This window comes from Fulmarus glacialis, unplaced genomic scaffold (assembly GCF_000690835.1).
Source record: "Fulmarus glacialis isolate BGI_N327 unplaced genomic scaffold, ASM69083v1 scaffold28353, whole genome shotgun sequence".
Lineage (NCBI taxonomy): Eukaryota > Metazoa > Chordata > Aves > Procellariiformes > Procellariidae > Fulmarus > Fulmarus glacialis.
This window is the reverse complement of record NW_009205302.1, coordinates 1-16,290: the sequence shown is the minus strand read 5'-3', so window position 1 is coordinate 16,290 and position 16,290 is coordinate 1. Positions and strand designations below refer to the sequence as shown.

Genomic DNA, 16,290 nt, shown 5'->3' with positions numbered 1-16,290 from the left:
ATACAATAGCTGGAGCAGTACTCAAGAAATTGTAACACATAGTTACAGAAGAAGTTAATGTTGAGGATGTATATGTAGTCTCCACTTACAAAGACTTAATTATACCCATAAAGATACAGGGGTAATTTTATGTAGCTTTTGAATTTGCTCCAATTTATCTAATATAACATATATCCAGTGATAGGATATGGAATAAGATGAACTTATATGGCATAGTAGCCTGTAGAATATGTTCCCACAATGGGGAAACATATTGCATTGTAATATCTGATCACTTATTTCAGCCCTGTAGCTCACTAGAGTGACTCTTCTGTATTGCAACTCTTCCTGTCTGTAGTGGTGGTTTGCACTGCAGCATGGCATGCAAACACATGTTTTTAAAACAGTGTTAATTGCATTATAAAAAAAATCCAGAAACACTTCATTTATAAAAAACCCCATTTGCATAGCAATCCAAATTATTACTCTAAGTTACTTAGGCTGTATTTTATTCAGCCTAAGTGAATCACTCAGGTAAAACCTGTAGGATGAATCTTTTATAAAAACAAAGCCAACACCATTTAAGTTATTACAAAAACCAAATACTTTAATCTTGAAGACTTTTCAAACATTACTGCAATATGGTTGTGGGAAAACATGTTACTTCTTAGAAAGAAATTAAGTATATCCAAACAAATTTGTATCTTTTCCAATTACAAAGTTTGATTTTCCTTGTTCAGTTCCGCATTGCCAACATGGCATTTATGTCCCAAATAAGATTCCGTAACTGATCCATGATCTGCTTCAGCTGCTGATTCTTCTGTTTCAGTTTCTGTGGGAAGAGTTTATTAGAAGTTTTTTTGTGATCAGTTCAAATAACGCACTCAGAAATTCAACAAAAGTTACAGTATTATGAAATGCTATATGAAATGCTCACAGTTTTTTGTGAGCAGCATTAGTGGGATAATACACCCTCTTTAAAGCACACACTAAAAATACAAGAAAGCCTCAAAAGTTAAGGACCATTGCTAGAGGGAGGATGCTGTTTCTTTTCACAGCAGTCTTTTTACCAAAACACTTGATCCCTTCAAAAACTGGAGGCTTGTGGGGATCGGTCATCTCTTTCCAAAGTCCAAAAGATAGCACTTCAAGTAGGAATAAAGAATTCAGGGAACAGGTGAATGTGAATATATGTTGTATAACTTCAGTGCACAGAAAAATGAGGGATTAACAATAAAAGTTTGAACAAAGCACAAGGTACAGGTGAAGCCAATCAAGCTTCTCCAGCCCTTCTGCCTATGCAGGTCAATCCTGATGTGCTAAGGGGTCCTGTCTTGAAACAGGTATTCCCAAGCATGCCGAATTCTTTACAATTTGTTTTTGCGAACTGCAGAAGCACTTCAAGGAACAGAACAACAGCAAACTTGCTTTTATTTGGATGCATAACCAGAACTTAAAAATTATGTCTTTACAGAAGAAAGATCAGTGCATCAAGACATCGCACAATCTCCCTAACCTTTCATGTTTCACAATAATACACATATTTATTGTCCGATTTATTCATTTTACTGCTCAAATCAAAGCTGTCAAGAACTAAGTTACTGTGTATTGTTAACAACACCCTGTGTCCTTCATTTCATTTTGATTTGATAAGATGTCAGCCTTCTCACATTAGAGATCAAACTACTTATTCATTAGGGAAGTCCAGAGTTCCAAGTAAAGTGAAAGCACAGGAAAGACTTGCTAGCATCAAGAGGACAAACTATTCAAAATGTTTCAGGTTTGACATAACTTTGTTATTTGCACTACACAAATGGCAATACATTAAAAGGGTGACTCAAACCAGTAATAGGACCAAAGTAACTGGAACAGTGATAAAAGGAAGCAACAAAAGAAGCAATATCCTGAAAATCAGTCTCCTGAATTTTGAGGCAGACAACACACCAACATTTTCAAGTTGCCCAGCTGGTCAGCTGGGAAAGAAGTCCAGAGAAAAAAAGGAAGTCTATTCACTTCAGACCTGTAAAAATGGTCTGAAGTAATATGGTAATTAGGCTTAGATTACATGGGGAACATAGTACTTTGAGTAAGGGAAATACTCCTGAACACAGACTTTGGTGGACACATTCCCTGGAAGCAAAGACAACGTTCAATGCCAGACTCCTGAGAAGGATGTAAAAATAGATGTAGGACAGTTCATGCCCACTAACTCAGAATTTCTAATCAAGCATTTGACAGACTAAAGGCAGTGGTCCACACCACAAAGTACTACATAATTAATATGTTCTGCACCACTGGCAGTGCTGGCCTTCGCTTAAGACTTTGCTGAACCAGTAAGAACATCTCAACTTAGGTCTAACCTTGGAAAGATAGGCGAAATGGCCTTCTCGGACATTTCTGTAAGAAGCTTCTGCAGCAATGACAAATTTTCATTCGAACAGATTGCTTTTCCTTCTACTGAAATGACTTAGTTGAACCCTGGACTGCTTCTCAGGATTAACAGTTGCATGAAACAAGAAAAGGTACTTCATCCTATGTATATGCTACAGCTTCTGACTTTATCTGTTTTAAGGTAGCACAGGAAAATTATCTTATTATGAAGCAGTTTATATCAGTTTAAGAGATCTAAATTCAGCTTACATCTGACAGGCATGTTTCTGTTAGTCCCTCTCTGTCAGAAAAGTGATCTGACTGAAAACCAATCCTAAGGGGTCTTCTTTGGTGATATTAATTTTCAATGTGATTAACTATCCATTTTGACTGACACTGCAAGTACTATGGCATGATGGAGTTGGCAAGGACTGCACCTTCCAGTAACCAATGAGACTTTAGTAGGCTTAGGTCAGGTAGGACATTTATGAAAACATGTACAGAAGCACAAAACCCACATAAATGAAACAAAGTGGGAGAACCACAACATACATCTAGAAAATAGCTGTCTTTCAAGGAATGTGCCATAAAGAACTTGACATGTTTCATACAGATTTAGGTTGAGTAATTTCAACTTTGACTGAAATAAATTTTTGACCTAAACTCATTTTTGGTTCACTTTCATTTCATTTGAAATCAGTGCTGTCTAGACCAATCCACAACTTTCTATCAGAGATGTATCAGAACTTTCCTTTGCACACTGTTCCGGTCTCTCTCCTCATCTTAAGCTCATTTATCTTCCACGTTTTAAAGCCTAAACTGCACTATGAGTCATTATTTTGCATTCAATCCATTTGTTAAAAGTCCCTTCGTCAGGCAAAGATAATAGTGTAAACACTGTGGAAGAGTAAGATTATATTCCAGCTGATGCCTGTAAAAACATTGAAAGTACTTGCCTATGTTGTACAGGCACTTCTTCTGCTTAAGAAAAAAAAAAAAAAGAAGAGGTGTTTCCATCTTGAAAATCTTATATAAAAGACCATCTCCTGAATGCTGTGCCAACTATAGTTTTTACCTGCTCTGTTCAAGACCTGCAACAGTACAGGCCAGACGTACATTTAAGCGTAACAAAGCATTAAATATTAATAATAGTAGTACCTTTACTTGCATAAATCTCAGCAGAATTAAAACAATTACCTTTACTTTGTTGATTACGACTCTACTACAGAGAGAATGTGCATCATCTTTTTCTTCATGAGCATGTTACTCCTCCTGACGGTTAAACTGCTGTAGGAAGTGATTATTGAAAGTCTTATGAAGGCAACAATGGCCTCTGCTTTTCCATGTAAGTCAAACCCAACAAAGTTCTACAGAAACACAATGTTTGTGATAGGCGAGAAAAAGTAAAGCCTGCCCTGGCAATATATACTGTTCTTTTTTTAAGTAAGTCCTTCATAATGAAATCTCTGAAGAAAGAAGGTGGAAAAACCTTCTTTTTTTTTTTTTCCTTCAGTTTCATAGTCAAAAGACTTACAACGTTATATGCACACGGCAGGGAAAAAAATGATAGAAAAAAATGCCTCAAGCCTTTGCTCAAACTCTCTTAAAGCTGCCAGGTGATGTTCTTACGGCTACTCAACTGATACCAAGGCCCACTTTCCATCATAATAAATTCACATATCCATCTATTTATAATATTTTTTCAAATGGATAAAAAGTATTCACCACTAATACACTAACTGCTGTGCAATTAAACATTAACACACTCATTGTTCAATAACCACAGCTTTTCCTGATGTCATTCACAGGCATAACGCTTCTATTCTTACTGGAAATGAGAGACTGGGTTTTCTGCCTCCCTCCTTACCTGATAGCTGAAAGGAAAACTGCTCCTTCTGCATGCATAACTCTTTGTTCTTGAAACAAGCAGAGGTACCAGTAACAGCCTGTGCTCCACTGCACATTCAATACTTTTCACATATTGAACCAGACAGCAATTGCATGTATCCACTGCTCTGTTGCTCAAAGAGGAGTAAGTATGTTCATTAAAATAGATGGATGTTTGCTTCATACCAATTATTTATCTTTCAACGATGAAATCCGAGGTCTTATTTACTGAGTACCCTCTAAGCTATGTAGCTTGTAATGGAATTATCCATTCCCCAAGGTGCTTCTCCACCACAGTCCTCAGTGTTACATCCCCATTCTTAACATGAAAAATCACACAGATATATGATCCTCAGTTACAGATGGCAAACTAAGTCACAGAAACACTATGGATAAGACTGGAGTGCCTAACTTTGTCCAGAGACATCTAAGATTCACTAAACTTCGTATTTTAACAGCTTCCCACATATTCAAAGGACAGCTATCACCAACTGTAAGGGGAAGGATGAACAACTACCACAGACATTTTGTGGCAGAGACAAGGATAAAAATCCAGTTCTCAAGAGCAGCCTTCAGTTACTTACTCACATTAAATCCTTCCTTCTCATTCCCAAATTCCCTGCTTATTCAATACCCTAATGCAAGTTACACAATACATAAACCAGGATTCTTATAATCTTATTTATGACAATACTGATTGAATCTAAACAGTGCCTACTCTGCAACAAAAGCAGAATAGCTCAAGGACTCTTCCAGAAAAGAAGGGGGGGAGAGGGAAGGAGGGGGGAGGAAAGGGAAGAGGAACCAAATGTGATAATGTAATACAGGTTGTATAGTATGCATTTATATGAGGACAAGAGGGGACAATTGGGATTGTACGGACAGCTTTAAACTCGGTGTTTCCTAACTTTTCTCAACTTTGTAACCATGATACTGTTTTGATATAGGAAGCTGCACGAAAAACTTTGCATGCAACATTTTATATGAAACTGAAAAGGAAATATTTCATTATATGGAATAAAATACATCTGAGTGCTGAGAGAGCTGGCTGATGACATTACAAGACCACTCTACATGATTTTCTATTAGAGATGGGGCGAGCCTCCTGATGAAAAAGGAAACATCTCAACTCATCTTCAAGAAAGGCAAAGAGGGGTATCCAGAAAACTATAGAAACTACAGGCTGGTCAGCCTAACCCCTGACCCCAGAAAAACTGTGCAGCAAATCCTTCTGGAAGTCATGTCCAGACACATGAATGATAAGGTGACTGGGAACAGTCATCTTGGATTTACCAAAGATGTGTTGTGCCTGACCAACATGATAGCCTTCTATTGAGAAACGACTGGCTGTGTGGCCAAGGGGAGAGCAGGGGATTTTCTTTACTTTCATATTAGTCAGGCTTTTGACAGAGTCTCTCACAGTATCCTTGTAGCCAAATTAGAGAGATGTGGTTTGTATAGGTGGATTATAGGTTTGACGGAAAACTGGTTAGACTATTGGATTCTAAATGTTGTGATCATCAGTATTAAGACCAAATGGCAGCTGGTCATTCTTGATGTTTCTCAGGATTGATACTAAGGTCAATATTCTTAATATCCTCATTAATGACTTATCCACACTTAATGACTTAATCACTGTATCAAAGTATCAAATTTGTGGACAATACCAAATTAAGGGAAGTGGTCAATATACTCAGTGGTAGGATGTCCAATTCAGAGGGACTTCAACAGGTGGGAAAGGCAGGCCAACACCTATCTCAGGAACTTCAATTAAAGCAACATCCTACATCTGAAAACAGACTAAACTCATATAACAGCACAGGCAGAGGGCTGACTGAACAGAAAGCAGATTTGCAGAAAAGGACCGGAGGTCCTTTTTGAAACTTTCTGGCAAGCTGAATATGAGTCAGCAGTGGATCTTTTTGCAACAATGAAGACTAACTGCACATTGCGCTATATTAGCAAGAGTGTACTTATCAGGTCAAGTGAAATTGTTACTCTCCTCTGTTTGACTCTGGAGAATGACTGTACAAAACACTAACATACTGGAGAACGTCTAGTGGAAGGCCACCAAGATGATTTGTTCAGTCTCAAGCAGAGAAGGCCAAGGCAGGATCGCGATGCTGTCTTCAGCTACCTAATGAAGGTCATAGAAAAGACAAAGCTGGACTCTTCTTGAATGTACACAGCAAAAGGATGAGGGGCAGTGGACACGAGTTACAACAAAGAAAATTCCAATGTAACATTAGGAAAACGTTCACAGTGAAAGTTGAAACTTAAGAAGGGCCCAGAAAGGGTAGAATTTCCATCCTTACAGATATTCAAAATGCTGCTGGATATGAGCCTGAGCAACTGCATCTAACTTTGCTGGTTGGCCCTGCTTTGAGCTGGGGGTTGAATCAGATAATCTCCAGACCTCCCACTGAGTCTAAATTCCTCTATGATTCTACCATTGCAGAGAACCAGTCTGGGTACCCAAAACAGGATGGAACTGTCCCCAGTGCAGATTAATCTGCTGAGAAGGTGTCCAAATAAACAATTCTTCCCCTCTTGTTAAAGTGTTCCTTGGTGTACATTCATATTTTGGGTGAAAAAGGACTCCACAAATACAAAACAAATTAAAAATACATGCAAACAGCATGAAAGATCGTTTAAAAGGAATGCAGGTTTTCAGCATAGTCAAAAGTAGTTTTCAGGTAAAGTTCTCCAAAGAGGAGGACTAATTGCAAATTGCTGTCATTTTAAGGACTACTTTCCTAAACAACATCAGCTGCAGTGCACAATGGTTTTGTTATCAAAAAAAGCCCACAGCTAAACTCATAACAACTTAATTTAAAAGCCTGTCATGTAGATTGTCTTTTTCTCTCTTAGCAAGATCACTGTTAACCAGTTAGCAAAGATTAATTAATATCAAACATAATTGTTTTCTGAAGGGTCACCTGGAATGTCCTAATGGTATCTCACATCATTTTGTTTTCACCCAAATGTATTGAGACTTCTAATTATGTGATGGTTTTCCTAAGTGTTTCATTTGAAACCAGACCTACAGCATCTAAAAAACCAAAGCTGTGGTTGCTCATTTCTTGCTCCATTTCTAAAAACAAGCAGTAAAGAAAACTGCTGATAAGGCAGCAACACAGATTAAAGTGTTCTCAGTTTATGATTTGATATTTTCTGTTGTAAGTCCTATCAAATGTATTACAAGACCATGGACCCAAGGTGAGCCCAACATCTTGAAAATACTACAGATGATGCTATACTTGGAAGGTAAAAAAACCTGTAGATAAAACATTAAAGACTCAAAAAATATGACGACAAGCGAGGAAATTTTGGTACAGCTTCCAATTGTTGCAAATAGTAATTACGTTCAGTGAAAACTGGATCAGGACTTGTATTAGTAGGCCAATGCAATGCTAAACTGATTCTGGAACAGTAAATTATTTATTCCAGAAAAGAGTCAACCACCTCAACAAATTGCAATCCCAGAAAGCAAATACAGATAAAAGGAATAAGCAACATTTTTGGGAACTGCAGGAGAGAATTGTTTTGTACAAAAGGTAGAGGTAGTCAGTGCTCAATAAATGATTTGTTTGGTTGTTTTATAATAATGGTGCACCCTTCTTAGTGCTGGCAAAAATCCCTTTTGTCTTTAAGCTTAATAGGTTTTATTTAAACCTACAGTTGCTAAATATTACTGAATTGCTAGGACAGAAATTCATTACCTTGTAAACTGATCTATATTTTAAATTAATGGACAAGTACTTCTTAGCCAAGGCAAGCGCATTAAACTTTCTGACCTAAAAGATAAGTCTAATATAGCAGAATAAATAAATAGAATCATAGAATCATTAAGGTTGAAAAAACCCTCTATGATCATCGAGTCCAACCGTTAACCCAACACCACCATGCCCACTAAACCATGTCCCTAAGCGCCACATCTACACGTCTTTTAAATACTTCCAGGGATGGTGACTCAACCACTTCCCTGGGCAGCCTGTTCCAAGGCTTGACCACTCTTTCAGTGAAGAAATTTTTCCTAATGTCCAGTCTAAACCTCCCCTGGGCAACTTGAGGCCATTTCCTCTCATCCTATCGCTTGTTACTTGGTAGAAGAGACCAAAACCCACCTCACTACAACCTCCTTCCAGTTAGTTGTAGAGAGCAACTAAGATCAAAAGGTGTCACCACGCAACAAACTGACATCAAAAGCTACTGCTTTTGATTAGTATTTAGGAACTCTGCTACATCAACAGGTTCTCCTGTCCCATGAGTGAGATGGTGAGTATAAGAAGTACGTGACGCTCCTCTCCTCCTCCACTGAGTTCCCAGACAACTGCGGTAGCAAAGCAGAGCTGTTATGTTTCAAGTCAGCGGTTCCTGGAAGAAGGGGTGTTTTTGTGTGAGAATGTATGATCCAGAAGGTTTATATGATCTACTAATTTTGGCTGTGCTCCACACTGCAGGGCAGTTAGTGTCTTTCACACGCATCCAGAGCCACTAAAGAGATCAGACTGGCTGGTATATCGCAGCAAGAAGGGCAAAATTAAGAGACCCATGAAAGGTCTAAGAATTCAAATGCCTCAATAGTGTCAAAGTGTTGGGTTATTGCAATAATGCTTTTTTTGGTACCAGTAACATGCAAGACTGAAAAAATACTGCCTATCACAGCAAAAAGGACTAGGTGAGAGCAGGACAACCAGTTGAAGGAAGAAAAGATAGTGGGTCAAGAATATAAAAAGCTTCTTCATCTGTCGTGCTGGTTTCCCTGTCACAGCATCTTCATCAACATTTTGTATTACTGAAATTTTGCTAAAATAAATTAAGTAAAATTGAGTTACATACTACAGAGCTGTCAGGGGTGCTAGCTAAGAACCAGAGAGGGCTATCTAAGCCCAGCAGCCAGTGTCAGAAATTAGACCAATTAACCAGATTCTAGTGGTTTTTCTTTGCAAAAATAAGAATTTCTTTATTTCTAGTCATAAAAAACCCAAAGCATTTCCTATTCTGTAATGTAAATTTGAACTTTGAAACTGGTAGTGGATGTGCTTATACAGTTGGAGAGAGACAAAAGAAAAAATTCAGTGCACTTTCAAAAACAACAAGTTTAAATTTTTTTTGCAGCACTTAGTAAATATTTATCCACAAAAATACTAGATAAAGTTCAACTATCTTCTGAAGATTTACTATAGAAAATCTGGAAACTAGGTCTAGGCATTTACGTGTAAATACAGGATTTCAGACCAGATTTAAGTGAATGTCTGCGTACATTCTTAATTACCAATTTGCTGCCAATGGCCCTGTAACACCATCAACCTTTTTAAGGTTTAGAACTCATCATAAACATTTATGAAATTCTTTTCACAAGATCACACCAAGGAGGTTTAAAAACATATTAGCATACAAGTACAACAACAAGGGCAAAAACATGTCATAAAACTATCAAAACCACAGCAAATATGGACAGTTAAGCTTATTAACACTTAAAGATTGCAAATAAATGTGCATAAATTCACAGTATTACATACAATATAATATATACAACCCTGCTAGATCAGCACTGAACAGAAAGAATACAACAGGACAGCTGACAACTGCTTTTCTCTAAATTCACAAAGTCCCCATTTTCTCCTGTACAAAATGCATACATTTTTCTACATAAATGGGTTATGAAAAATTCAGTACATCTCTAATTGTTGAAGACAAATTAAAATATCAGAAATATTTCAAAAGCTGAAAATCCACCAATTATTCTCTCCATAAAGAAATATTTTACAGATTTCTTTCCTTTGTTCAATTATTTTTGTAGATTATGCCTCCTTTTTACCAAGCATTTACAGATATTACAGCTACAGAAATATTTAATTAATCCTATCTTTGTACTTTACAGATTGAAGAAACAATGTTCAAAATTGTGGTCTGGTAAAACTACATTATTTTAATCTCAATATTACATTAGCATTTACTAATTTATTTATTTTTAGATTTGAATCCATCTTTAGTAACTGTACTCAATTGCATACTGCCACTCAAACTGATAATTTAACAGCATCTTTATCATACATAGTACATTTTTTTTCTGAATGTGTCAAGATTCAATAAATGCTACATTTAACAAAAGGAATGGTCTCCCTCAAACTGTCAAAATACAGAAAGTAGCCCTGAAAATCCTTTACCAACTCACATCATTGTGATAATATTTACACATCGGATGTGTAATACCCATTTTTTAATGCCTAAGCTAAGTTTTGAAGAGAAGTAAGTTCAACAGGCACATCACCTCAATCTGTACCACCAATATCTAGTGGGTTACGCATAAACATAATACACCGTGTTCAGAAGAATATGTATCAGTTTAAAAAGAGGCACAAGTTAAAATTGTCAGGAAACCTAAACTCTACAGTCAGAGGTATAGCTAAAAAAAAAAATTGCTTAAAAGATAATTCTGAAATAGTTACATGCAAGAAGTATTTATTACCGAGTTTGATGGTAGTTATCACACATGCTGCATTTTAGTACGGCAATCTAGAAATACAAGCTTTGTAATGACAAAGTGACAGTTTTATGTAAATTAATGTCAACTTTGTTACCTTATTTACTTCCATGATCTCCCTTCTCTCTTCACTAGCAAAACGAAGCTGACTTGCAGCACCACGATCATCGTGCTTGGAGCCATCTTCCTCAACATATGGAATAAGTTGCTGTAAAGACAAGAAACATTAGTGTAAAAAAAAAAAAAAAAAAAAAAAAGGTAAGGAAAAAAGAAACCGAAAACAGGAGATACAGGAGATACATAAGGTGCTACCATTTTCTCCAAATTTCAAACTTCCCAAGAGGAAGTGGAGACAGGCTTACTTCATCACCTCAAACCCAAAGGCCTTGGAATGACCTCAGTCAGTTCTCCAGGAAAATGATGTGCTTCAAAAAGACACAATCCCACATATTACCATGCCTAGACCTAAGTAATTTCACAACTGCAGGAAGAACCCAGTCTTTACATTTTAAGATGTTTATCACAGGTAATCCTCGTATTCTTCAAGTCTATAGATTGTGATTTTAAAATTTACTATTCCACACTATGAAATACCACAAACATGAAGCTATCATTGTTATAAAGTATTTTAGTGATATACTAAACATAATTATGACTGGCTTTACATAGCTACTGGGTTAATACCCTAATTATGACTTGCTATTTTAGTGGGCCTCCATTTGGCTATTCTTAAGACCAGGCCCACAGTTACCTAATAGGAGTTTTTCCGTAATGATTTCCCACTGCGATCTCCTCAAGCATATAGTGTGCTATCTTTTTTGTAAGCCTTTACAAAATCAAAAATCTTTGATAAAGAATTTCTAAATTAGTATTAATGCATGTTCCCTTCCTAAAAAAAAAAAATTAAAAAGAATCAGTAAATATACTAAATACAAAACAAATACATGCTTCTGTGTCAGAACACTCCCAAGCTACTAACATCTTATTCAAAAATAATTACAAGCTGTAATATTTTATACATAACATACATCCACAAAGTCTATAGTCTATTGTTGATCTTTCTGTCCTGAACTGAGAAAAGCTAAAGTTAATAGTAAAATTACATCCTTGTTCACATACACATTACAGACAAATGAAAGACTAGTAATTGATGCAAATGAGCAAGAAGACATTAATTTAAAAGTCTGGGAGCAAGTTGCTCATCGCATGCCTATTAACGTGTTACTTAGGTTGGGGTGTAATATTATCATGGAATCATTTAGGGTGGAAAAGACCTTTAAGAACATGGAGTCCAACCGTAACCCGAACGCTGCCAAGTCCACCACTAGACTATGTCCCTAAGTGTCACATCTACATGTCTTTTAAATACCTCCAGGGATCGTGACTCAGCCACTCCCCTGGGCAGCCTCTTCCAAGGCTTGACAACCCTTTCGGTGAAGAAATTTTTCCTAATATCCGATCTAAACCTTCCCTGGCACAACTTGAGGCCATTTCCTCTTGTCCTATCGCTTGCTACCTGGGAGAAGAGACTGACCCCCACCTCGCTACAACCTCCTTTCAGGTAGTTGTAGAGCGCGATAAGGTCTCCTCTCAGCCTCCTCTTCTCCAGACTAAACAGTCCCAGTTCCCTCAGCAGCTCCTCATAAGACTTGTGCTCCAGGCCCTTCACCAGCTTCGTTGCCCTTCTCTGGACACGCTCCAGCACCTCAATGTCCTTCTTGTAGTGAGGGGCCCAAAACTGAACACAGGATTCGAGGTGCGGCCTCACCAGTGTTGAGCGCGGGGGGACAATCACTTCCCTACTCCTGCTGGCCACACTATTTCTGATACAAAGCATTCAGCAGCATCCTTCAGCATTCTGATGGAAAACTCATTTTGATTTAATCCACTGAAAATTTAATTTCCTTCTATACAAAATTTTGTATAGGCATTCTTACTAAGCTTATCAAAATGGACAAAAACTACCACACTAAGCTCTGCCACGAAAACATAGTAAAGGCTAACAACTTATACAATAAAGAAGAAGTAGTGTGGCTGCTAAATACTCTTGGGAAAAACTCCTTCTCTCTCTGATAGAAAAATAATGTACCACTCAAAGTATTACATTTCATTTGAAAACTTCTCATCTTTCAGAAAAGCTAGTAGAAAAAAAAACAAAGAAAAGCAAAGAACTCCACCTAACACACAAATGAAGCAGGAAATATAATCAGTTAGAGAACTTTGTAGCCAGATCTGCTTCACAATTATCTCATGCCTTGTTATGCTGGTTAACAGAAAGTTGGTAAGAATACCTATTACATTGGTAGTACACATTAACAAAAAAACGTAAAAACATTTATATCAATGATAATTGACTAAGGAATATTAGTAGGTACTGACTTCTCTTGGCTGTTTAAAAAAAGATTTGTTGATATTCTTTAAAGATATGATTAAAATGTCAGTCATTAAATAATAGGATTGAGGCTATTATTGAAAAGCTGAAATAAGAATTTAAGAAAACTGATCCAAGAGGACTGGTGTGCCACTCTCATTCACCCTAACTAATAAAACATGAGAAGGCAGGCATTCTACTAACTTCAGAGCAGAAAAGACAAGTAGATAAAAGAAAAAAAATTCCAACTATCGATACAGAACTCTGCTGTGCATAACGTAACAGTGAGACCTTGCATTAAAGAAGCTTAAAGGGACTACTCATTTTCTCTATGGAGATTCTTTTTCACCCTGGTAAGAGGGTGAAAAAGTTAAAAAAAGAAAAAAAAAAAAAAGACCAACCGCACCTCATCCCAACCGTATGTGAAACCAAGACACATCAAAAGCTTTCAAAGGGGACACAAGTATTGAGCTATTGCATACAAGTCAACAAACCATGTAAAAACTTTTATTTTTTTAATTGGGAAGTTATCTTACTCCCTTGCTTGCTCTAAGGTTTCCGGATACCTTTCTCTGAAACACATGGCAGTGACTGCTGACAGAAGTAGATTAGTAGTCTAGAATGCACTGCACAGAATGGACTCCTTCGTTTCTTTATTCCTAATTCAGTGAAGGGATTCAAATATAAAATATAATGCTTAAATGATTAAAACTCAAACGACAATCAGAACTCTGTTAATACAGTTGCCTCAGAATCCAGAGGTCAGTAATTAAAGAATTTCACAGTTCTGCTTAATATAGAGCTGTAGTAACTCAAATCATAACACAAAACAGGCTTTAAGAGTATTACTAGGAATTAGAAACAACTTAACTTATGAGGGGAAAAAAAAGAAGTTTTGATTTTACTAGGAACAGCACTTTTATTAGGAAAAACTTTGGCCAATCCTACTTCCTGGAAGTCTTATGCTGTTCACTTTTCCACCACCACTGCACATTCAGATTTGGTTCATATTGGCTCAGCAGGTTAAGAGTAGCTGAGTGAGGGAGCTATGGAGGCACAGATTGATGGCCAGAGCCAGGGAATAATGGTGAGAGCTTAAAACAGACTTTTTTCCCCACTGTAACAACCTGTTTAAAAAAAAATTGCCCTGACTCTTTTGACTCTTTTTTTCCTAATGGAAAAAAATTGGTGAATGTACCAAGAAGCCTGAGGCTAACATTTTAAATGAAGTTTGATTTCAAAATTGGATTCCTCCCAATTGGTAAGAATTGTTGATGTTAACGTGAAAGTTTCACAGTCTTTCAACCAGCTCCAAGTAATAAACAGAATTCAGCCCACTGAACAATTCCAGTCTCATTTAAAACTTGTTATCAGTCTCCTGCAACTCAGGAGAATGGATGATATGCCAAGCAGAGAGTGGTTATTCTGATTTGTAATTTATATATGAATAAAGATACTTACTTCTATAGGAACAGGATCGAGCCCAGCACAGTTTTCATTGCATTTGTCATAGACTAGTCTTAGTTTTCTGAAGAGTATTGATAGCTGACGGAGATGTTCCTGCAGCTTTCCCAGTCTGTCTTGATATGTTCCAGTATGATAAGTAACACCATTTGGTAACTAAACCAAAACCCCAAAATGTTAAAAGTATTACATTAAAGTTTCTGTCACACAAAATACATAAACTAAAATAAATCAGAGGGGTTTTTGTACATTTTAAAATAAGACAATCACACTTTCCCCACAGAAATCACTGAAATTTCTATTTTCTTTATCAGCAAAATTCTGCGTTTTATCTGCTCATCTGATGTGCCAAATCACTGCTATCAAACAGCTTCATGTATTCTATACTTTGGTCATTGTCAATTCCTCTGTAACACTTTTCAGTGAATGTCTTCAAAATGCTTAAGCATGACACTGTTGCTGTCTGTTACGAGTATTACACTTTGAGATTGTGTGTCTCAAACCCAGGTCACAATTCAGAAACACAATCGAAGTGAATTCAAAGTTAGCAAACTCTAAGTACATATACCTGTACCTAAGATAATTACAGAAGGAAACTGCTGGAGTCATGAAAATACAGAAGGAATGGGAGTGATTATTTATCTTCTGCTCTCAACAGAGAAACACAACAAATGTTTGTATGTTTTCTCAGTAAGTAGCCACAAATAAGGATTATGTCCAATTTAATAACAAACAGAAATGTCAAAAAGTTCCAGGTGGAAAATATTACCGAAAAAGATCAATGAAAATTCCTTTAAAATTACTCCCCAGGTGTTAACAAAAACAGAAAAGCATAACTGGCACATAAACAGACTTCACTATTCATAAAGGAAAACACAGATACTTCGTGGATTTAGAGTATATTTATTGTGGGGACAATAACAATTCAGCATTTCTGAATTTTCTCCATCTTCACTTAAAGTACAGGAGTAAGCAAATATATTAAGAGTAGCATTCACTTCTCCAATCAAGCCCCCTTTTCAAAGCAGTCTGATTGAGTTTTGTATTTAAATGTCCTAAGCTACCTCCTGTGCCTACATATATTGGCAGCTGGTGGCAAAAACATGGGAAGTTGAGGACCATAAAAAGAAAATGTTATTTCTCACCTGCATGTTCCTCAGTAATTGGAAGATTTCCATGGTTCGAAATACAATGTCCTGCACAGTCTCTTGGCCAATTCGACAGAGAGAAGCTGTATTTACCTCCCTAGCCGCCTGAGCCTGTGTCCCTGAGAACGCACCAGGCGGCATGCCTGCCCCAGCGAGAGGGGGAGTTGACATCTCTTGACGTTAACCAGTCCCACCGAGACAAGCTGCACACAGAAGTTAAGACGGAATGATTACGTACTTGTTTGAGTCTGTCATAACAAACTTCTATACAGTGGCTATACAATTCCTTTTCCCCATACGCGGCCCTGTCCAAGATAAAACTCTGCAACTGATAAAAGACGGCTCAGCGCTGTACCCTGCGGTTTGGGCACCGCTTCCTCAACCGCTACGGCTTTGCCGGGCGGTGGAACTGGGGGGGCTCCTCACACACCTTCCCTCAGAGCGGCTCCCAGAAGCGCCCTGCCTCGATCTGTCGCAGGGGACTCGAAAGGGCCTTCTGCCCAGCTCCCACACGCGAAAACCGCAGCTTTCCTGCTGGGCTCCGGGACCGGCACCTGCCCAACCGCGCCTCCCTCCGCTGC

At 37.5% G+C, this 16,290-nt stretch overlaps 1 protein-coding gene across 2 annotated transcripts; it reads right to left on the bottom strand.

The window, feature by feature from the left end:
- Positions 1 to 578: 578 nt before the first annotated feature.
- MED30 (mediator complex subunit 30) lies at positions 579 to 15,917 on the bottom strand. Of its 2 annotated transcripts, XM_009575360.1 has the most exons (4): positions 15,707 to 15,917; positions 14,559 to 14,717; positions 10,824 to 10,934; positions 579 to 811 (listed from the first exon to the last, which is right to left on the bottom strand). In XM_009575360.1, exons 1-4 carry the CDS (start codon positions 15,878 to 15,880, stop codon positions 716 to 718), a joined length of 540 nt encoding a protein of 179 aa, XP_009573655.1. In that variant the 5' UTR covers positions 15,881 to 15,917; the 3' UTR covers positions 579 to 715. The 2 variants fall into 2 exon arrangements, with proteins under 2 accessions (XP_009573655.1, XP_009573656.1); XM_009575361.1 differs by lacking the exon at positions 10,824 to 10,934 and having other exon boundaries at positions 716 to 811; positions 15,707 to 15,880.
- Between the last annotated feature and the right edge of the window lie 373 nt (positions 15,918 to 16,290).

Coding starts and splice junctions, on each gene's coding strand:
- MED30 (XM_009575360.1), bottom strand. CDS start 15,880: ATGTCAACTCCCCCTCTCGCTGGGGCAGGCATGCCGCCTGGTGCGTTC. Junction 10,935..14,558: donor TCGATCCTGTTCCTATAGAA/GTAAGTATCTTT, acceptor TTGTCTTTACAG/CAACTTATTCCATATGTTGA. Junction 812..10,823: donor AGATCATGGAAGTAAATAAG/GTAACAAAGTTG, acceptor CTCTTCCCACAG/AAACTGAAACAGAAGAATCA.